General features: G+C 41.1%; 1 protein-coding gene across 1 annotated transcript; it reads right to left on the bottom strand.

Moving 5' to 3' along the window:
• Positions 1-207: 207 nt before the first annotated feature.
• Positions 208-15,305, bottom strand: scn4ba (sodium channel, voltage-gated, type IV, beta a). Its single transcript, XM_061073280.1, has 5 exons — positions 15,131-15,305; positions 9,083-9,246; positions 7,096-7,318; positions 6,812-6,941; positions 208-6,229 (listed from the first exon to the last, which is right to left on the bottom strand). Exons 1-5 carry the CDS (start codon positions 15,192-15,194, stop codon positions 6,139-6,141), a joined length of 672 nt encoding a protein of 223 aa, XP_060929263.1. The 5' UTR covers positions 15,195-15,305; the 3' UTR covers positions 208-6,138.
• Between the last annotated feature and the right edge of the window lie 7,358 nt (positions 15,306-22,663).

The following is a 22,663-nucleotide window of genomic DNA, read 5'->3' as shown; positions in this document are numbered from 1 at the left end:
ATAAAAAACAATCTTCCTTTTCCTTTCTTTGTAGCGTATTTCCTGCAGTAACATTCTTTATTTGTTCACCAAGACATTAGGCATACACCATAACACTCACAGACAGTGACTAACAACTATCACAGATTAAGTTACTCATCTGTATATCAACTGTTAAAGTAAACGGAAGAAGGAACATCCTCAATAACGACATAACGAGAGACTGGGAATTTTTCAATCAGGGTTTTATTTCCAGGATGTATTTTTTCAACAAGAGTTTGTGGTGTATAGTCATGAAGGGAGCATGAGCAACATGGTCACAAACACAGACAAACAGCTGAACGTCACAGAAAAGTAGATTCAGGAAACCTGGGGTGGCAGAATTGTTGTCCGTGAGTGTGTTTGTGTGTGTGTGGAACTTGCTGCAAGATTATTGACAGACTGTAAAGTGTCATCATTTCTGTACGGTCAGTGGAGTTAGATTACTGTGTAGATATAAGTTTGTAATTAGGACATTGATAGAATTGACTGAACGTGTAAAAAAATATTGTTGAAATAGTTCAAAATGCAGGACTGCAGTGAGTGTCAGCCTGTGCTTGTAATTCAAATCTCTAGCTAAAGCCGTGGTCTATAAGAGTTACGGAAGGCAGTTTGCTAGACACGTGATCAAACATTGACACACACTAGGTCACAATATGCTAACAATAATTACTTTTTATGATTTTGATTGCTATCTCAAAATTCCTACAATGGAAACGATTGTGTTTGTGCCTAAATAAGAACCTATGGCGCCCACATTCATCTCGTTTATCTATCATCCCCTTGCACTGGGATTGTAGTAAAATTAATGTATTTTCTTTGCTGCATTAAACCAACATTAGATCCGTTGTTTGATCGTTTGATCCGAGTGGAATGTGGGAAGTGGAGAGCAGACGTCAGACTCATGGCTTGGCAGTGTGAGTTTCAGCCGCTAGAAACACATCGGTAGTGCTAGAGCGATATCACGTAGGATTCAGCACTGAGAGTACCGTCGATACGGGCAGGAGACCCTAATACTATCTGTGTTTGTGGTGTACAAATAGAGTCACTGTGTGTCATTGTAAATAGTGTCAGAACAACAGCAGACGTGAGACTCTTGGACTGGCAGTGTAAGTTTCAGCCTTCCTGGCAGTAAGAGCAATACCATAGCGGTCAGTCGGTAACACTGAGACTATCTGTAACTACTTTAATGCTCAATGTAGCCGTCAACTGGGAGCAATTTGATAAAGAATCCAAGTTGTACAAATTGTGTCATGTATCCTTCTCCTAAAAGTTTAAGTGTAAACTTGAACAGGATGAGTCCCCCCCCCATATTAAACGTAGATAGAACAGTACAATAATGTAAGTAATGTATATTTTTTAGCAATATAACTAGTAGCATTATGCGAAGCAATTAGCAACACTTCAATTCTATTTAATAATCATAAATTGTCTCTGCTGTAAGAATGATCTTAACACTCAAATCATAATTCTAGCTTCACTTGACACAGGTTTTTTTTCATGGTCTGAATTGAAATGCAAGAAGCGCCTGTTTGTTTGTCTCATCAGCTTCTGCCCAAGCTTGTCTGATGTGTTAGGCATTGACCACCAAGTGGCAGTCACGTTGTGTTGACTGTGGTGTGCTGCACCACTGCAGAGGAGCGTCCTACTCTAGTCAGGGCAGAGTCAGTACTGCAGCAAACACTGCGAGCAGTTGTTAAGCCGACATCAACCCACGAAAGGATGTTTCTTGGCGAAATACATACAGGTCAGAATGTGATAGAGGTTAAATGAGCCAGGATAAATTCATGTTGTGATGAAGGCAGCAGCAGATCCACAGCTATAGATCTACACTGTCTGCATTCATATATGAAATCATATTATCCTGTTTGCCGCTTACATGCTGTACCTGGCCTTCATTGAAGCAGACCATCAGCCTTACAGCCTTCCCACATGCCTGTGTCTGGTTTACTGGGCCAATATCGATGTGGAGGTTTTTCACTCTCGTCAGGAATATAAATAACTCCATAACAGCAGAGAATAAATCTCCTGAAATCGTGAGGCAGGGTTAATGGGCTACACTCCAGGGAACAAAATATCTGGTTAGTGATCACAGAAAAACCAAACAAGCTCTAGAACTGTGGCCACAAATACACAGGCAATACATCACAATCCCTACATGAATCCAACTATTTGTTTGGCAAGGATCGAGATATGGAGGAAGAAAAGTTAAATCAAGAGAAAACAACAACAGTGTTGTAGTTTTTTTCCCACAGGAACACTATGGAGGGATATGCACACAGATGGTGGGATGAGGAAGCAAGTTTGGGTCTGTGGACATAGATCAGTCTTGATTCCATTGATATTCAGCAGTAAAATTCCATTGGAGGTTTCAAACCAAAGTGCGACCCCTTTCTAAATGTGTTGTTTGTCATGGTATCTGTATTTTGAAACAGATCTAATTACATCTCATGTGAACTGAATTCTTACGACACAGAGCTGTATAAAGGCTGTCATGTGATGAGGTTTGGTTAAACCACACTATATCTGAGTTCTCTCTAGATACAACTTACATGAAGATTTTTCGTACCTCTGGATTAGGCTGAACACAACATTAATGACTTGGGTTTTCAGCAATCTGCTGTAGAGCTTTCGTCAATCGAAGAGAGAGGTCAGAAGTGGTTTCCTAATGTGGCCTGAAGCTCTGAGCTCGTCTTGGAAGATATTCCATCTACGCAGGGAATTTCAGGCCAAGTGTAAAAGGGATCTAATCTCAATTGATCCAATGCAGTTAAATCTGTCTAATGCAGATACATGAACCTAATGTCAATACATTAGTCTGACTGTGATACATTAGTAGAGTGAAGCTACGTATGAACAGTGCCTCGGACAGACGGAGTTGCGATCGCAAACCGGTCCAGACACATCTGTAAAGTGCCTTAAAACTGTTTATTGCATTATCGGTCTGTCTGTCGTCTTCTTGCGTCCATTGAAAGCAAGAAGGGAAATGCACTGCAGTGTCAGAGAGCAGCAGGCTAACAGAAGTGGCGGAGCGAATAGAAAAATAAGATCAAATCTTTGCCGAAGAGCTCTGTTCCAATGAGACAACTTGTCGACGGTCAGTGCTAAAACCATTTGACACAATGTGAATTTACAAAGAACGATGACTGAAGTCTTTCCCATAATATCCTGTTTTGTGTCGCCACTCTGATCAGTGGTAAAGTGCTGTATCGTCTATATGCAAGGCCAGTGTACTGCGCCCTGGTATCAAAGTGTCTTTTTAGTATGTGAGTACGTGAGCAGATGTCTGTGAGTAGCTCTCAGCTGTCATAGCTGTTTGAGCTATGCACGCGGCTGTGACGGCACATGTCCGCCAGCTCCACAGAAGCTACCTCTCGTACTGAGGGTCGCAAAGAGAGGTTCGAGTTTCCAATGGGCAGCTTCACACTACGTTTATGTTGACTTCCCATTGGATGAGAAGTTTCATCCTTAAGACTTTACACATGCTACCTTACCTCCGCCTAGTAGGTTATGTTTTCATCTGCATTTGTTATTTAGCAGGAAAATGCAAAAAACTGGATGTTATATGTGTCAGTGAGGAAGCCTTTAAAGTTTGGTGCCGGATCAGGATCAGAGGGCAGATCCAGGAATTAATTTTCACTGTCTTTAACATGGCAAGATAGGGTATTTTTCAATATTTTCCTTGGGGAAATTCAAGTACCTTCATTAAAAATGAGGGATATTTATTGAACTGGCAGGCATATTTAGTGGACAGATATCTATAAGTGTATTTAGCTTGGTGGGGTTTGATTGAGTTTAAGACGACTGTTGGGCCTTGCGGAGATTTGCACTCAACTTTCCACCTTAGATACCACCTATAGGAGGTAATTTTTCTCTCCTTTCTTTGATAGTTGACAGGATTATGCAAAAAAACTCCTGGATGGATAACGTAGTGGTAGGGTCTAGTATGAGTTAGAGAAATTATCCATTGAATTATGACTTGGATTAGGGTGCAGATTTTCCAACATTTTCATTGATTTCTCAGTGAATAATTCATGGATCTCTGACATGATTTGGGGACTGATACTTATGAGTGTGTATGATTTGGTAAAGAGACAAAAGACAAATGCGGATCTAGTGAATTTAGAGGAATGTTGGGCCTTGGCGGAGGTATGGAATCTATTGAGTACCATTCTTAAATTTGAGCATCTTCCACAATTTAAATGTGTATATACTACACTTACAGTCCTCAGTGTCGTATGTTTGTCGGTACAATCACAGCAAGTAGTTTTGGTCTAATCTGAACTCTCAGAACTCGAAACATTGAAAGCATCGGCAGGTTGTACAGGTGTACAGAACAAAAAATAAATACAATATTCTGGCCTTTGGAGAATATTCACAGATTAATTTTATAACAACACTAACACGTTGGATACTCTTTTTCTAATGAATTAAAATATATCTATACTTATTGGACCATATTTAACATCCCTGACTGAGTCGTTACATTCTTCTGTAGTGATCTGTACCAGTGCTGTGCTACCTGTAATATTGAGGCTGTGTCAGTGGACACGTTTGGATGCTTGAGCACAATCACAAGTGCATGGATGCGTACTGTATTTTAAGGGTGTTGATTTATGGTTATCCAAGCAAATCTGTGGTTCTTCTATAGAGAAAATGGTAAAGTAAAGGTGAATTGGTATCCAGAGAACTGCGTACGCATGTTGCTCTTCACACTCACTGTATATACTGCTGATCTGCCATTGAACAAAGTGCCAACGTATTAAACTTCTTAAATGAAGTGATTCTAAACAAGTTTGAACGTTTTAATAAGTTTAAATTGTCTTTTTCACCCTTCTTTTCCCACAAATACCTGCAGGTCCCGACCCTAAAAGATGGGTCATCACCCTGATCTGGTTAAAGGGGTGAGAATAGCTGTAGCAGTGTTTGGAGGGAGGGTGCTCGTCTGGCATTTACTCAGCTTCATTCAGTTGATGTGAAGGGTTAAATGAGAACATACAGCGATCCACAGAAATGTTCCTGTCTTGTGGTACGAGACAACATATACTTAAATGACGTTATATAAAATGCACACATGCTAAAAATGCATTGATTATTAGTCAGAAGCAGCATGATTAAGTTCATTCCTTTCTATAGGGAGCTGTGCAGGTCTGGGGATTGTCTCTGATGAGGGTTGTTTTTGTTTTTTTTATAGATTTTTTTTGTGTTTTTAACCTCCCGCCAGCAGAGGGAGCAGAGGCAGAACAGGCACCTGTGTTTCATCTAAAGCGAAACAATAAAAACCAGTGCAGGACTGGATCCTTTCAGTCATTTCCGAAAGCCCAGTTGTAGACTCAATTAATCAAAATCTGCAGATTCAGTATCACTGAACCCAGCACAACCTGGCAGTTTGTCGGACCTAGACCCGGCAGTAAAACTAGCTGTTCAAAAATGTGTCTATGAAAAAATAGATCCATAGACAGAACTGTTTGTTTGTTTGCTTGTTTGTTTGTTAGTTTTTTCTTTCCTTTGTAAGCTGTTGCTCAGTTGACTGCAGGGGTAAGTTTGGGTCCTGATTTCACTCGGAGTTGTGGATTACACTGACACCATGAATTCCAAATGGATAATCAAACATACAGTCAACTAAGACTACTAACTGTATTTTAGCGGGGTCACTGAAATCCAGAAACTTTATCAATAAAAGCAACAACAACATAAAAAAGGCAATTTAGAATCTGCTTTGTGCAAAATTCTTCCTCTAAAGTGATATCCCAGGTATTTACGTTTTGGTAACACAAATCATTAAATAATATATCATTTATAATTTATGTTAAGATATCCTTTGAATAAAAGGAAGCATATGTATATAAAGTTGGCAGCAGAAATAATTCAGTCTGAGCAGCATTTGATAACCGATACTCTGTGTAACAACTGGGCTGCGGTATAAGTGAAAGAGAGATCCAGGCCTGTGCACGTCTCACACCCCCCAAATCTCAAGCATGATTTAAAAGAAACATTAACATATTGTTATTAGCTATAGCCACTAGTAAGATAAAACAGTCCATCGATAACAGCCTGTTCTCTGAGCGTGTACATTTGTCTAACATATATACAAACATACAGACATACATCGCTTTATGCTCATGCTTTTGGTGTCCCTTTGGTGTCGGCTTTGGCTCCTGAAAGTCCATTTTCTGTGTTGTCGTTCCCTGAGTTCACCAGGCACTCTTTACTGCAGGGGACAGAGTTAACAAAGGTTAAGAGCTACTCCCATAGTGGCCCTTAACAGCTTTAAACCTTATTTAGTCCTTTATAAGTTAACGATAAAGCCTGACCGATTTATTGGTTGGCCGATTAAATTGGCGGGCATAGAAAAATCTGCATTTATATTTTGCAGATATGAAAACTTCAATTTTGCGGAATGAGCAATGCAGAAAAGACGTGCAGTCATGTTTGCATTGTGTCCATTAAAATTCTATATGTTAAGTTGCACTTGGGTTTTGCTTTTTATTCATAATTATTTATAATGATGGTTTCATAGGTTATAACATAGTTGTTGTCCATATTTCCTCTGCCTGCATTTCTACTGTCATCAGTCAAAGTAGTGTGACAAAACGATTAACATGGAAACCCAGCCAACTTCAAATGATCACATTTCTTAAAATAAAAAGTATTAGAAAAAATGACGATGCTTATATAATAAGTACTGGCAGAGGTATATTTGGTAAAAAGTCTCAATTAACATATCAATTAATACATCAAATATATGATATATTCCGATTTTTATTTAGCCCTTTATTTGTGATTTACTCACTTTTTGTCACCGCCATCCAGCAGGAAGTTAACAACCAAGCCTTTTACCACCATGAGGAAGATAACTAGGCCAAAGACTCCACCCAGCACAGAGACGATGACGACCGTCAAACTGCTGTCAATCTCCCTCACTGAAAAGAGGGAGAGAAGTTGAGAGGCAGACAGACGAGGAGAGGGAGACGATGTAAACGATGCAGAGGAAGTTCACTTGCGCATGAAACAACATTTTTCTAGGCGCCTAAACACTGTTATAGTGTTGTTGAGTTAGACAAAGTTGTCACATACGTTCGTCCACCACTATCAGAGTGAAGGTAGCGCTGTGGTTGCGGTTCTTCTCTTTCGGGTTCCGGGCGAAACAGATGTACTCTCCCTGATCTTCAAAGGTGATGTTCCACAGCAGGATGGAGATGTTGTTGCCCTTTGAGGAGCCGACAAACTCCACACGTTCATGGTACACACTGAGCCCTCTGGGCTCCACGCCCTCCATTGGGATCTCTCCTTCACACAACTACACACACACACACACACAGAGGTAGATTGGTTGTCTGCTAAAATACATCCATAGTATATCCATGTTTTCAACCGTGTTTGTGTGTATGCTTGCACCATAGAGTGTACATAAAGATGGACTAAATAAGTGTAGCCAAAGCTATGGGGTGCCGTTTGTAAAGCAGCTCAAGCTGAAATAACAGCAAAATTTTGTCACATTTAGCTTCAAACCATGTTTAAAAAACTGGTGTGAATTTTTGAGAGTCTTTTTTTTGCACATTTACAACAATATTTGTCTACTTAGAGATATTTTATATATTTAAATCCAAATGTTAAATGTTACACTTAAATGTTAAATCTAAATGCTAAATCTAAATGTTAAATCTAAATGTTAAATTTAATTCTAAATGTTAAATCTAAATGTTAAATTTAAATCTAAATGTTAAATCTAAATGTTAAATCTAAATGCTTTTCATAGAAACTAAATATTTAACTAATATGCAAATTCAAATGCCGGTAACAGGAAGTAGTAACAAAATAAAAGCTCGAGGAGGTTTGAGTGTGTTTATAGTGGCAAATAACAAATAAATCTTATCTGGGGAAATGGACTATTCTTGGACATGGATTATCGTGATATTAACTACATAAAATAACAAACACGTTTGGAGAAACTTTATTTGAAGAGTACTTTGAGTTTTTAGTGTCACTTTTATGAAGGATGCAGGACTTATGACCTGTAGCCACTATAGCCAGCCACAAGGGGGAGCTTTTAGTTTGTTACTTCCTGTTACCGGCATTTGAATTTGCATATTAGTTAAATATTTAGTTTCACCCGAAACATTAAGATTTAACATTTAGATTTAGATTTAACATTTAGATTCAGATTTAACATTTAGATTTAAATTTAGATTCAGATTTAACATTTAGATTTAAATTTAGATTCAGATTTAACATTTAGATTTAAATTTAACATTTAGATTTAACACTTATATTTAAATTTAACATTTAGATTTAACATTTAGATTTAACATTTAGATTTAACATTTAAATTTAGATTTAAATTTAACATTTAGATTTAAATTTAACATTTAGATTTAGCATTTAGATTTAACATTTAAGATTTAAGTGTAACATTTACATTTGGATTTAAATATTTAAAATATCTCTAAGTTGACAAATATTGTTGTAAATGTGCCAAAAAGTGACTTTCAAAAATTCACACCAGTTTTTTAAACATGGTTTGAAGCTAAATGTGACAAAATGTTGCTGTTATTTTCAGCGTGAGCTGCTTTACAAACGGCACCCCATACGCCCCCTGGTGTGGAGTTGGTCATATATCCTACCTCCTCCCTGAAGGCAGATAGGACATGAACCAAAATTATAAGTCAAAGGTGGTTTGTAAAATGTTTGGTAGTTCCTATCACAGTTATGTTTGTTCAAGTATTTTCTGGGTTGCAATTGGTCGTGCCTGGTCATCGCCAGGATCGCGCTATAGTAGCTCCATCCTCGAATCGCTGCTTCACAGACTCTGGCTCATAAGGCACGTGGCCGCGTTCGTGTCCCAGGGTATACAGGCTTGATTTCTGGATAGTCAGAGTAAGTGGAGACACGGCAATCTTTATATTCAGTCTATGGTTGGGACCTAAACCAAGACAGCAGTGTGTTGGAGCAGAACTTGAGCACTCTAAGCTGTTATATACTATTTGTGCATTGGAGACGCGTCATCAATCTTTACATGGAGACGATGGTGCAACACGTACATGTGCATGTTTGCGGGTGTTACCTTGAGCATGGTTCCATTGTCATTATAATGCCAGTTGAAGAAGAGGTCTTTGATGCCGATGCAGGAGGAGTATGTGCAGGGAATCAGAACCGTGGAGCCGTTCATTGCTTCGATTGAAGACACTTTACCTGTCGATACCTCCAGTCCACCAACACTCCATACCCCTGAAACAAGAGGGAGCAGACATGGTGAAGAAAATAAAAGGAAAGGAACAGGATATATTTCCAATGCGTTGAGGAAAAAATCAAAGAGAATCTAAAACCAAGTGTATTTTCAAAAAAGTAACACCATCAGCCACAGAAACAGCGTAAATCCAATTTACTAATACTTTATAACAGAGATTTACACATTTGCTCCGGATTTGGGGAAAGTATCAAGTCATTCTGCTGCTGCAGTTATATGATCAAAATACAAATACTGTGCAAAATATAATATATAATGTATACTCGATTTAGTTATTCAACGAATGTGGAAAACATGTTGCAGAAAGTAAAACATCGCTGGATTTGGATTAGATCATATTATTAAAAACAACTATTTTCATCAATTACAAATGTAATGTGATCAATATGAATACCTGCCCCCTGCTGGTCTTAACGTGATTCGAGGTTTTGACTATGGACTCATAGTTTCTCCTTAATAATATAATTTTCCTGCAATATGGTGTATTTTACTTGATTTCACACATCTGATAAATTCTCTACGCAGACCAATAAACCAGACACGAAGACTCAGGTAACTGGCTGCCTGAGGATGTCGGCACAAGGCAAGCACTGACTGATCTATTTATATGTAAGCTACCCATAGACACCAACAGAAATGAATCCAGGATTTTACAGTGTATCACTGGTGTCCTGTGATGCTATGTTAAGCAGGAAACACTGAGTAGTATTTCCAAACAAGCAGCGTTATCTTGTATTGGTATCTGGGTCTTTGCCGTGCAGATGATGTTGGAGCTGCACTGACAGCTGGTGTAATTCCCAGATTGTTGCTCTGGTGTCCCTCACACTCTTGGGGCCTATTTATAAACGCTCTGGTCCACAGTGAACTGCTCAGGATCACATTGCACTTGGACATGGTGCAAACAGCGCTGGCGTACGGGGTGTGCCAATGCGTCTGTGAAGGACTTACATCTATAGAAGAATTTGGCACCTTCCGCTCTCCAGTTTTGTGAAGAAACAATGGAAACCCTTATGGATGAGGTCACTGTTTACTGTTTAACACTTGTGATATTGACCTTTGACCTGTGACCACTAAATTCTGAGAGATTAATCTCGGAGTCCAAGTGAACATTTGTACCAGATTTTAGGAGATTCCCCCGAGAGATATATCATGTTCACACGAATGGCACGGACAGATGTCAGTGGCTGTGGCTCAAGAGGTGGGGGGGGTCTTCCACTAACCAGGGGGGTTGGCGGTTTGATCCCAGTCTCCCCCATTCCCTTTCCTTTGGCAAGATACTGATATATAGCTGTGCCAGCAGTGTTTGATTGATGTGCAATGGAAAAATACTGCAGATGCACATAGATGCACTCTATGAATGTGTGTGTGAATGGGTGAATGGTAAAACTATACTGTAAAAGGCTTTGAGTGCTCATCAAGACTAGAAAAAACTCTATATAACTACATTACCATTTAGCAACATACTCAGTTAGCTCCGGAAAATATTGTCTCCAGCTGCCGCCGGTGTTGAGACATAAAAACATTTCCAGTGTCAAGATGGTCCAGTGTGTTGGAGCAGAGATCAAGCACACAGCTGTTTCTAAAAAAAAAGTTTGCAGAACAACACAAGTCTGTTACACAATTTACTGCATTGTGTAACAGACTTGTGTTGTTCTGCCAACACAACAGTCTTTATTAAGCCCAGGTTAGGATAATAAACATACTTTGACCACTTACAGGCAAGCAACTGATGGAGAAATTGCGTCCATCAGTAGTGTATTTTCCTTGGTCTCTCTTTGTCTAAATATGTCCTGGGCCGTGAAGAGCTGAACTGAATGATGTACAGCAGTGAGTTGCTTCTGCCCAGTCTCAGTTTACAACAGTAATATGTGTGTTTTGAATGCAGACACACAAAAACACAGTAGGCTCTGCAAATTTGTAATCTCAAATATGTGAGTGCAGCTGTCACTGACTTGGTCGCCAAATTCCGAATCCAACACGGGTCACTCGGGGCTCTGCTTGTTCTTCCCTGTTTCCTGTTTTGCTCTCCTTTAATGGACCGTCTCTCTCTCTCTCTCTCTCTCTCTCTCTCTCTCTCTCTCTCTCTCTCTCTCTCTCTCTCTCTCTCTCTCTCTCCCTCTCCCTCTCTCTCTCTCTCTCTCTCTCTCTCTCTCTCTCTCTCTCCTTTCTTTACTCAATCTTCTCCTCGCTCGCTCTCAGAACTTGGTCCACCGGGACGCTAGAAATAAATAGGCCCAGCAGAGATGTGAGGAGCCACTGTGTGTTTTTTGTGACAGTGGTGGAGTCTGGAAGCCAAGAGAGATGTCATGTTTCTGTATAGCTGGCTGCTGGTTAGACTCCTTTAACTGTTTTTTGAACTCTGACTACAATGATGAATTATCTTTTGCCCTCCGTCCCTAATAAGTGGCACCATGTCAAAGAGCGAGGTTTGTAACCAGGTGCTCACGAGGGAGCATTTAGCATCAAACGTCAAACGGGGGAGAATCTCCCCTCTGAAAGGTTTACGTGCGCTGGGAGCAGGATGATCGTTTACATATCTGAGAGGAGCGCCAAGCTCCCGTGTCTAGAAATAGATTTCACACCTCCGTCGTTTTACACCTCTTGTCTCTACAATCGCTTTTGCTCTGCGCCCGTCCTGTTCTCCACTCCTCTCCCTATTTGTCCTGACTAAGCCTGCGGATTCACCAACTCAAGTAATGTTTCATGCTAGTTGAGTGAGTGTGGTTGTCTTGGTATGTGTGTGCTTGTATGCATGTGCTTGTGTGCATGTGCTTGTGTGCATGTGAACATGAGTAATAGGCTGGAATATCTCATATTTTTAGCTCCACTATCAAATATCTCTTTGTCCCATTTGGGAAACATCAATATCTGAATCATTGATGGGAGGAAAGGCAACTGACTGTGTGTGTGCGTGTGTGTGTCCTTGGCTGGCTCTCAAGGTGAGTTTTTTTCCTTTCCTTTATTTATTTTCCTGTAAGTAGGCCAGCGATAGAAGGGTTAATGTATTTCTGAGTTGAACCCATAGAGAACTGACCGAGGACACCATTACCCCTTTGAGCAAAAGAAGAATTGGAGAGAGATGGATGGAGAGAGAAGTGATGGAACGGGTAGGGGAGAAGGGATTTGAATGGGGGGGCAGGGGTAATGGAGGATGTACAGTGTGTAGGAAGTGATGGAAGGGGTCACTATAGGGACAAACAGAAGGATGGAGAGGGGGAGGTAAGGGAAGAGTAATGTCCGCTCCGAGGTGAGTGAGTGACAGAAGGGCAGAAAATCACAGCAGCAGCTAAGTAGCCCAATCAAAGAGGGTGGAGGATGGAGGGTGGGGTCCAGTTTACACTGCATGTACTCACATGGGTTGGCCACCCAAACATGTAACTATACACGGTGTAATAACCATGTGTACGTAGTAACCACTGATGAACATGTCACTGGACTGCTCTGCACTCATTTGCCTGGTTTCCTGTTGAACCACAACTTCTACTTTGTCTGCTGTCGATTGTTTTTATTCTCTTTTTAAAAGGTGCTGCATAATATATGTTCACAAGTGGCGCCAGATATTGATACTTATGGAAGTGGACAGTGTCAGGGTGGAAGTTACTGTGTGTGCTATGTGGGGATGTCTCTAACCTCTTTGGATTACAGATCTTTGTTTTCTGAGGTTTTACAATGAGGGTTTGTAACACAAGAGGCATCTCTACGTGTGTAATAGAATTCAGGAGAGATACTTTGAAGATTAGTAATAAAGTACCAAGTAGGGCAATAATCAATATCAATAATTAACAGAGTTGTTGTTTGACTGATTGCTGCCTTAACAGGCAAACATTTTCAGATTAACTTCAGTAAGTCTTTTGAAATCAAAATATATATAAATATAAATCATTATGATTGATTGACAGTAAGGAATCCCACCTCGATTGTTTTGAATCCAAACTTATGGAACTATAGAGCTCTGAATTCGATTTTTAATTTTTTTAATTTTTACGTTTATCTTCAAGACCCCATTTGACCAGCAAGATAAATCTAAATGAACCTATATTACTTTGCAGGAACCTGGCATAGTTTAACCTTTATCTTGTGTTTTTCATATTTTATTTTGACAAAAAATATGGGAACTTGCCTCAGTTGAAACCAACGCATCAGAAACCTTGCAGCAGAAGAAGAAAATAAAAGATGACCCACTGAACTAACTAAAAGCCACTACCTCAAGGAGGCAACGACACGACTAAAAATACAGATTGAAAACCCCACAGTTTACGAACTCATATAACCAAAGGCAAACAATATTCAAAAAACATCATGTGTGGAAAAGTCTGATCAGTAAACCACAGTAAATATTAAAATATGGAATATGGACCAATATACTCTATCAACTTGTTCTGCTTTTAAATCTGCATGGTAATCCAGGGTAACTGCATGTAAAGATGGATGTACATATATTGCATTATCGGAAGAAAAAAGGTCTGACAGGATCATACGTGGTGTTTAACATTATACATTAGGCTACAGAAGTGCTGAGTTGACCATATCCGCAGGAGTTTCCTGTAAATGCAGCTCATACGGCTGAGAATACGAAATCAAATAAAAAGCTTTCGTCACCTACAACGCGTCATAGACTTCTGTTAGGGACATTTTATGAACTGGCATTTCAAATCTGGATTTTCAGCACAGTGGATTTGTCCGTCCTTGATAAAACATTATGTCAAAATGTTACAAGTAACAGGCCCAAATAATGACAAGATGGTGATGGTCTTTACTTGTTCTCAACTATTTTATTTATGAACTCAAGCCTAAGTCCTGTATTTACATGCTTAGAATAAACTATATTTTTAATCAACTGATAGTTATAGAAGTTTTAAGTTTGTGATAAACAGCAGTCAAATTCATTTTAGAGAAGCTATTTTCACAAATTATGCTGTGATTGGTGATTTTCTTGAAAAGGCTAAATACCTTGTTATTTATATTAACCAAACTAATTTGATTTTTTGTGGGAAATGCATATCTTTTATATATCGGTTTGACATGACATAAAATGTAAATTTGACAGACCACAGCTCAATTTGTGTTGGGGGGAAAAGAAAAGAAAGTAAATGAAAGAAAGAGCAGGAACCAGTTATATTTCTAGTTTAATTCTATATCAGTAACATATCCTAAAATGACGGAGTTCCTCACATGGACACACTGATGTTAGCGTCAGTGCCTTTTAAAGCTCAGCTGTTGAGAACTGCGTGTCGACTCAACTGAGCTCAAGGAAGAAATGTGGATGTGGGGACACTACTGGGGGCCACAACAAAATCAGGGAGCGTATGAGTGAAAGCACAGACCACCGATGCACCACTACGTCACATCCAGTAATACTACAACATGTATCTATGTGGACTGCAGACTTCTGTGTACACTCTTGTACCTCAACTTTGACTGTATTTCATTATTTTGGCTCTCAATCGTCTTTCCTTTGACCATAAAGAGTAATTTAACAAATCATTCCTCCAGCCCAACACCCAGGTATGGAACATGTCCACGTTCAGATGAGAAGGGTTGGAATGTAATTGACCTTCATGCCCTCAGCAACAAGTAAACACCAGCTGTGACATCACCATTCCTGTTGTTTATTTTTTAGCCTTCAGGTGTGGACTTCATGAGGCATGGATTTATTGTGATGGCGGTGAACAAGACAGACAGGCAGGCACAGAACAGCACAAGCAAAAGAGGAGGGGGTGAAGGGAAACAAGTTTAACTGTATGAACAATCACAGGGATTATCTCGAGCACAAATCAAAGCTTTTTTATAGAGGATCAGAAATGTGCTGGTAGCGGAGTGAGGAATGGCCGGGCAGCTGAAGGCATAGAGAGAAGTAGAACTCACCGAGCAGCAGTACAACTGCCAGGCCAGCGTGAAGTACATCCCCTGATCGGTCCATTGACGCCATGACACCCCCTGCCTGTCAGTCCTTCTGTCTTTATATAATGTGTGTCTTTGTCAGTCTGTCCTCACCCCCTTCCTGTCTGCCAAAGCCTGAGCTGTGACTAATCTACGCAAATATGCCTGTGTGTTCCTCTCATGTGTCTCTGGAGCCACGCAGCTGAAGGGAGGAGTCTGAAGTCCTGCTCCCAGTCCCTCCCTCTTCTCTCCTCCTCTGCAACCTGCCCCCGGAATGAACAGAGGGACGAACCCTACAGAGAGGAGGATGAAGACATTCAGGGAGCTCTCAGCCCGTCCGGTTGACCCCCAGCACTGCACTGGCAGCAGCGCAGGGAAGCAGCGGGAGAGGCAGGCTGGAGAATGCAGCAGCTGAATGAAGAGTGCAGGCTCTCTCTGTCCCTCTCTGCCTCCCTCCCTTCCCTGTCCTCCGTTGCAGTCTCTTGCAGACTCAGTGATGATCCAGCAAAGCGAGGCAGAGCATGCAGCGTGGTGTCAGACAGCTCCACTGCTCAATCAGCAGCAGCAATGGCAGCAGCAGCGGCAACGGCCAAGGAAGCAGGCTGGCCGAGCGACTCCAAAAAGGGGGGACAGGGGCTGGAGGGGGGAGGAGGAAGAGGAGAGCACACGAGAGGCACGGGGCGGCAGGTTGGGGTGGATGCTGGAGAAGATCCAGCGGCCGGGCAGAAAAGCAGCGAGCGCGTGTCTCCCCAGTCAGCTGCAGTGAGGAATGAGCGAGAGAGGTACTGCAGAGGTAGAGGGTAACATAGATAGAGAGAGAGAGAGAGAGAAAGAGGAGGGGGGGGGGTGTGCATATGTGTGCGTGTGTCCACTGTTGCCACATACACACACACACCAACACATATGCACCCATTGCAGTGGGGCTGAGTCAGCATTTACTCATGAGTGTCTCCGAGTCGGACGCGGGCTGGTTGTTTACTGCAGCCGTTACTCCTGTCTCCACCTTCCTCCATCTAGTGTTTCATGCTTGTCGTACACATCGGTGTTGGGAGGCTAATGCACCTTGCCCACTGTCAAGCTCTCTATCGAATGACTCATATGTTCTCTCTTCTCTTTCTGGACTGTGTATTTGGACGGGTTGGTTTTAATGAAAGGATACGTTGCTGAATTTCGTGCAGAAAATGGTTTTGTAATACAAAATCGTATGTCAGCCTATTACAGGGTGTGTTGCCTCTGCCAAGGAGACTATATTTTTATGTGTTGTTGTTTGTTTGTTGACCATCCTTTCAGCTCGGTTTGTCCACTGAGAGTCGCATACTTGTTCAGTGCAAACACACATGCGCACGGTTCCATTCATACTAGGGTAGGAGGCTCTGCGTCAGCCTCTCTTCAAGACAAGCATCCTTGTTCTACGTTTTCTTCTTCATCTGACAAAACCAAGAGTGCGCCCCCAACTGGACTTGAGAGTGTTCAGCAACACGATGTATTGTACCTGGAGAATGCACAGTACAGTCAATGCAGACGATGGTGGTCTTGCGAATGCGAAAAACCTTGAATATGTCTTTAGTTAGCCGGATTACGCAAAACCTACTCAACCGATTTTCACGAACTTTGGTGGATGGCTAAGGCTATGGCAAAGGAAGAATCCATTCAATTTTGGAACAGATCTGGATCGGAAGATGGATCCAGGGATGTCATTTTTATTCAGTTATTATGGTGGAATGAGCTCCCACTCGACATCCGGACATCTGAAAGTTTACACATCTTTCGCCGAAAACTAAAAACACACCTCTTCCGACTGTACCTTGAATAAAAAAAAAAAAGACTAACCACTTTTGAAAACTAACACTTTGGTAGCACTAAAATGGCACTTACTTATAGCACTTTGTAGTTTTGCTTTATTTCGAAGAAATTTTACTGTCTTGATTCTTGTTGTTCTTGGTTTGTACCCTCAGGGTTGAATGCACTTATTGTAAGTCGCTTTGGATAAAAGCGTCAGCTAAATGAAATGTAATGTAATTGCGAGGTAGGGTAATTTGTAGACTTTTGTCAATTTCTTGAAAACTAGGCTAATCTAGGCCCACTAATCGCCCAAACAATCAGTGATAGGATGCTAACCAAGAACCCGTTGAATGTTGGACTGGATAAGAATTTCTTGTATAACAATTGTCAGCATGATTGACATGGTACAATTGACTTAAATCCAACAACTGAATCTGCTTCCTAGCTCTTTTTCATAAAGTTTCTCACAACTTGGTTAATTCATGTGACACTACATGACAGTCCCTGAACAATGGCTTTTGTCTCAGGCTTAAGGCCGATACATGCTACTCTGTTTTGACAGAGACGGACACATGGGAACGCCTTCTCCGACGTGGAACACCCTCGGAGAGCTCTACGTATACCTCAGATTTTTCTAACTATATGTTGGAATGTCAGAGAGCCTAGGGATACCCCTTGGTTGTGATTGGTCCGCTAACGACATCATTTCCTAACAACATAATTTCCGGAAACTCACATTTCCGGACCTCACACTTCCTGTTTCATTCCCTATGTCACAATACCGCACAATATCACAATACCGCCATTTTAAAACTGTTCCCGCGTAACCGTTCACTGTGTGTGAGGAAAGCCGGTAGGAGGTAAATAAACAATCGACGACTTCTTCATACAAAGACGTAATGAGGTAGGCTTCTCTAAGCCACCTACTGTTCTGGCGGTGAATTGTTTTCATCACCCACAGCCTTCGGAGAACCATTAATGAAAAAGAGTCCATCCTATCCGTCCGTCCGTCCGTAACGGAGTTGGAGTAGCATATTTCCGTCTTTAGTAGGTGCAAGCCAAACAGAGCACAATGTAGGACAAGCTGAGCTCCAGTTGCACTGTGTTAGATAGGACCTACATCATCCGTTTTCTACAAACTATACAATGAGCAAAGGTCTACACTACAGAATACAAAGAAGACACATGGTGTTGAACTGTGAGTTTGATTCCAACTGTCACAAACTTCCCTCAAGAAACTGATCCGAGCCTACAAGCCTTACATTTAGTTTGCTAGACACATAGGAGCATTGATGATGTGTCCTTCAGACTGTGTTACGAAACATGGCCCCGCCACAACATTACACATTTACCGCACACCTCTCATCAATCTCAGCTCAGCCTTCAACACAGGCCCCATGTGGCAGTGAATGATCACCAAAGTCCACCACCCGAATGTGCAGCCTGACCTCATCCACAGGATTCATGGCTTCCTAAGCAATCAGCCGACACGTTAACGGCGTCATCGGCAATATCAGAGCCACGCAAGGTCACGTCCAAAGTCCCTCTCGGTCTATTCAACACAACTTCTCATTTCACTCAATGGTGAGAGGACAAGTCCGGTAAATTTCAGAATCTTCCATCCTTTACTCCCCCTGCTCACCTTTAGTGAGGTTACTGCTAAATATAGATGTAGGAGTCACTGGGTGCTGTTGAGTAACCTGACATTTGATCAACACACAGTGGACATGCTTAATTCTGTTCTATTCTCTGCAGAAACCATTCAGCATGTATTTGTTCATGCATTCTCTTTCTGCACTTAATTCCCTCTCTGAACAGGCAGTACTCATTTCTGTGAGGACGTGACATCACAAGGAGACCTGTGATCTTTTGGCATCACTTCACCCTCCCTGGGGTTTTGGCATATTGTAGGTTGTAGCGTATTCGAGTTATCTTTTTTCTTACAGATATTGTGATTATTTATGTTTGATGGTGCATCTTGTAATCAAAATCAAAATGTTAATAAATTTGATGCATTCAATATTTATCAAATATGTTATGTAGTATAAAATAATATAAAGAAAATAATATTGTAATGACAAGTGTATTTTTTTGTAATCTATGTCCATTTCTCCCATAAAAGGTTGTGCGTGTGTGTGTGTCTGTGTGTGTGCGTGTGTGAGGTCCATCATCCATCATGTCACACACACACACACCCATATGTCAGTACGTGGTGGGGGGCAGTGACAGATAGTGAGATACATGTAGTACCTTAATGCAGCAAGTTATGTTTAAATAAATATCAAAACATAAAAGCAAACACACACATTAATATGAAGATATGGAGATGCAAACAAACAGGGATTGCACACACGCATATCCACACCACATGAGTGCACACACACACACCTGCCTCTGGACAGGGTGACCTTGGATGCTGCGTGTGAAAGGAAGGCGGAGCCAAAGGGGACATTACAGTGATGAGAGGAGAATGTGGGGGAGCAGCAGAGTTGATGGAGGCAGTGGAGGTTAGAGTGGACAGGGGAGGAGGAGAGGAGGTGAAGGGGAGAGGAGGAGAGGGACAGCAGGAGCAAGGAGACGAGAGACGAAACGAGGCAAAGGAGGGAGGTGAGTGGAGAGGCAGAGGGAGGGGGGGAGGGAGTGGAGGATCTGTTTCTGGGACGGCCACGGCAGTGAGAATGCTGCAGTGAAGCCACACAGCTGAACCAGTCCCGAACACAGCCACACTCTGGGACTCTGCAGCGCCTCTCCTCCACCTCACTCCTCATCTCTCATACCTCCATCTTCCTCCCATCCACCACTCTCATCTCCCACTCTGATTAACCTTCCTCTCAACCTCCACTTCCACCTGCTCTACCACCCCCACCCCACCTCTCCACTTCCACCCTCCCCCTTTCCTTCCCCTCCCCTCCCTTCCCGCCTTCTCCCTCTTTTTGCACCAGCCGATGAGTGAGCAGATTTTAGAAAGCATCCTGAGTGGAGGAGGACATGCCTGGTGGGCCTCTCTCGCTCTCTACCTATGCTTTTCATCTGTTCTTCCTTTTTTCCCTCTTTCCTAATGTGTGCTATTTTCTCTGATCTTGTTTTTTTTTTTTTTTTGCTGCCTTTTTTTAAATGTTGCATGCTTGCAACTGTCAGTCCTTGTGTTTGCATGGCTGTCCTCTCTTTTTGCCTTTTTTCCATCCCCGCGATTTGTGCTATGAGTGTGCATCCATCCATCTCTCAGTGGGGAACAGGGACCATCAAAAAGGTGAGTCCTGTCTAAAGTTAAGAGCTGGTTTGCAGCACCAACATTTACACACCAGCACGGATGTGTGAGTTGTAAGTACCAGACATCAGAGCTGATGTGTAAGGGAACTCACTCAGTTTTGCAGCCTCATAATGTGCTGTTGTACAGCCCTGTAATTTGAAATTATGCGTTTGAAGGGAGTTTTTAACCTGGTGATGATTTGTTGAAGACGGTCCCTTGGCATGGAAAATGTCAAAACATTGCATTGCAAGCTCTGTGGGCTACGTGTGTGTGTGCATGCATGTGTTTGGGCATGCAATGGAACTGCAACTACCGGGTCTCTTTTGTGTCTTCCTGTTCCTCCAAGTGTATGATTACTATGTGGCTTAACAGGCAAACAAATCCACATTTCATTTTCTAATCTTAGTCAATATTCTACATAAATTTAAGTGAATGAAATATTTGTTATACTACTTTTCCCGGCATCATTTTCTGCAAACTGCAATTAAATGTTCCTATTTGTTGTAGTTTTTTTAAACAAAGCATTTTACTTCCATGATTATTTTAAGCATATAGAATGAAAACTTTTCTAAATGCTTAATTCCAACCCTTCATATATTACAAATAACATCAGGATTCCTACGCATCCTGGAAATCCTGGAAATTTTGACAATCTTTTAAAGTCATTGAAACAACCTGGAAATGTATCAAATTGACCAAATACCCTGAAAATAATCTCTATTGTAATTTTCAGTGCGTACTTAGTTTTAAATGTAAAACATTTTATGTAAGAAGCTGTGCTGGTGTGATTTACAACATGTTGAAATTGTTATTAGAAGAAGATCACAGTAGTTTTTTGTCCAAGTTTAAAATTCACATGATGGACCTACTTCTAACATATTGTTTGGATGACTGCCACAATTCAAGTGTTCAAATAATAACAAACACATGTTAAACAGTTAGCAGTGATGTAGCCATCACCTGTAATGGAGACAATTCATCTCACTGCACATCATGTACCATTAAAAAAAAATGCAGGAATAAAAACATTGCGGTAAATGTGTCAATACTGTGGGATTAATTAAGGATTAATTGAGACTAATGGCCGACTTGAATTGTCAGGAAAAACAAAAAAATGCCCTGAAAAATGATTTCTTACATAGAGAGGGACATTTGAATTTTCACGCTCCGTGTCCTTAAATTAACATTATGCACAATGGCCTATTTAACACATATCTCCCAAAACAATTCAAGCCCTGTAACAGCAGGTTGCCCTGGCTGTTTTTGTTGTGACTGAGCGGTAGCACAGAACCTAAGGGAATCCTCTTTGGCTGTAAATTCCGAAAATACACACTCCACATGCTACATCGACAAAGTCCCCTCTGACTAATTCTCAGAGGAGCAGCTCCAGGTCGTCCTCCCTGTGTGAGAGCAAAGTACAGCTAGGTTTAATGGGTTTGGGACTAGTTACTGTACATATGAGTCGTCAAAGATACAGCTTGGTAAATTCAGAACTGATACAGTGTGCAGAAAAGAGAAAATATTATATCAGTGGCAATATCAAGAAACATTGTTTGGGTTAGAATTTAAGATTTACCCTTTTTTAAATTACCACTGGTCAACTTTTACTTAATTAACGTTTTTACTCCTGTTCCTATGCTGTATTGTGTATTTTCTATAGAATATTATTCAGTTTAATGCGTTGTGTCTTCTTATGTAGCATATTGTGTTGTTTTGTGTGCCGTACACCAGCAAAAGACACATTCCATAAACGCACACGATGGGTTTGACGAACCCTGGGGCCTTCTTTGGATTTTCCTTCAGCAGTATAAAGACAACAGTTGCCAGCTGTACGGTGGTTGTCGGCCCTGTGACAGACAGATTGTACAGTAGTGTTGTCTGTTGTCTGGATTGACTTGAACAGGAAATAAGCAGGAATAGAAAAAGGATGTTAGGAGAAGAAGCAGAAACGACACGAAAAAAGTGATATTTCCTAAATCATCTTTATTTAAAATACCTGATGTAACGACAGGTGCTTTTTAGAGGCAACACAGTGCAAGCATACGTTTGGTGTCCACTAACATTTAAAGTGATACAAGAGCAACTATTCAGGGCAAACTCACAATCAGAGGTGGTTTATATACATGATACATCTGTCTACTACATGATATATATTTTTTCAGTTTGAGAAACAGTGTAGATACTCTTCACAGTTATGTATGCGACAAAATATATTGCCAGCAAAACCTTCGTGGTAAACACTGCTTCAAAGTTGACCGGAATGTTACCGTGTGCTCACCTTGTGGGTGTAGTCGCACAAAACCCTGCAACTTAAACATGCATGAACACACACACACGGCAGCGTCCCAGGAAACGTGGAAGAATTCGGGACCTTCCAAACCATACAGGTCTGCACTTCCGAGGATTTCCTGGACTGTTTTAAAATGTCGATAAACAATATTTTGATACTTTTTGATACATCAGGTAATCACACAGTATATCACTAG

This window comes from Limanda limanda, chromosome 6 (genome assembly GCF_963576545.1).
Source record: "Limanda limanda chromosome 6, fLimLim1.1, whole genome shotgun sequence".
NCBI lineage: Eukaryota > Metazoa > Chordata > Actinopteri > Pleuronectiformes > Pleuronectidae > Limanda > Limanda limanda.
This window is presented reverse-complemented; position numbering and strand designations above follow the sequence as displayed.

What these genes read in the sequence shown, in the direction of transcription:
- scn4ba (XM_061073280.1), bottom strand. Translation starts at nt 15,194, where the DNA reads ATGGCGTCAATGGACCGATCAGGGGATGTACTTCACGCTGGCCTGGCA. An exon ending in GGCAGTTGTACTGCTGCTCG is followed by an intron (nt 9,247 to 15,130) that starts GTGAGTTCTACT and finishes CTCTTGTTTCAG; the next exon opens with GGGTATGGAGTGTTGGTGGA. An exon ending in CTGGATGGCGGTGACAAAAA is followed by an intron (nt 6,230 to 6,811) that starts GTGAGTAAATCA and finishes TGTCCCCTGCAG; the next exon opens with TAAAGAGTGCCTGGTGAACT.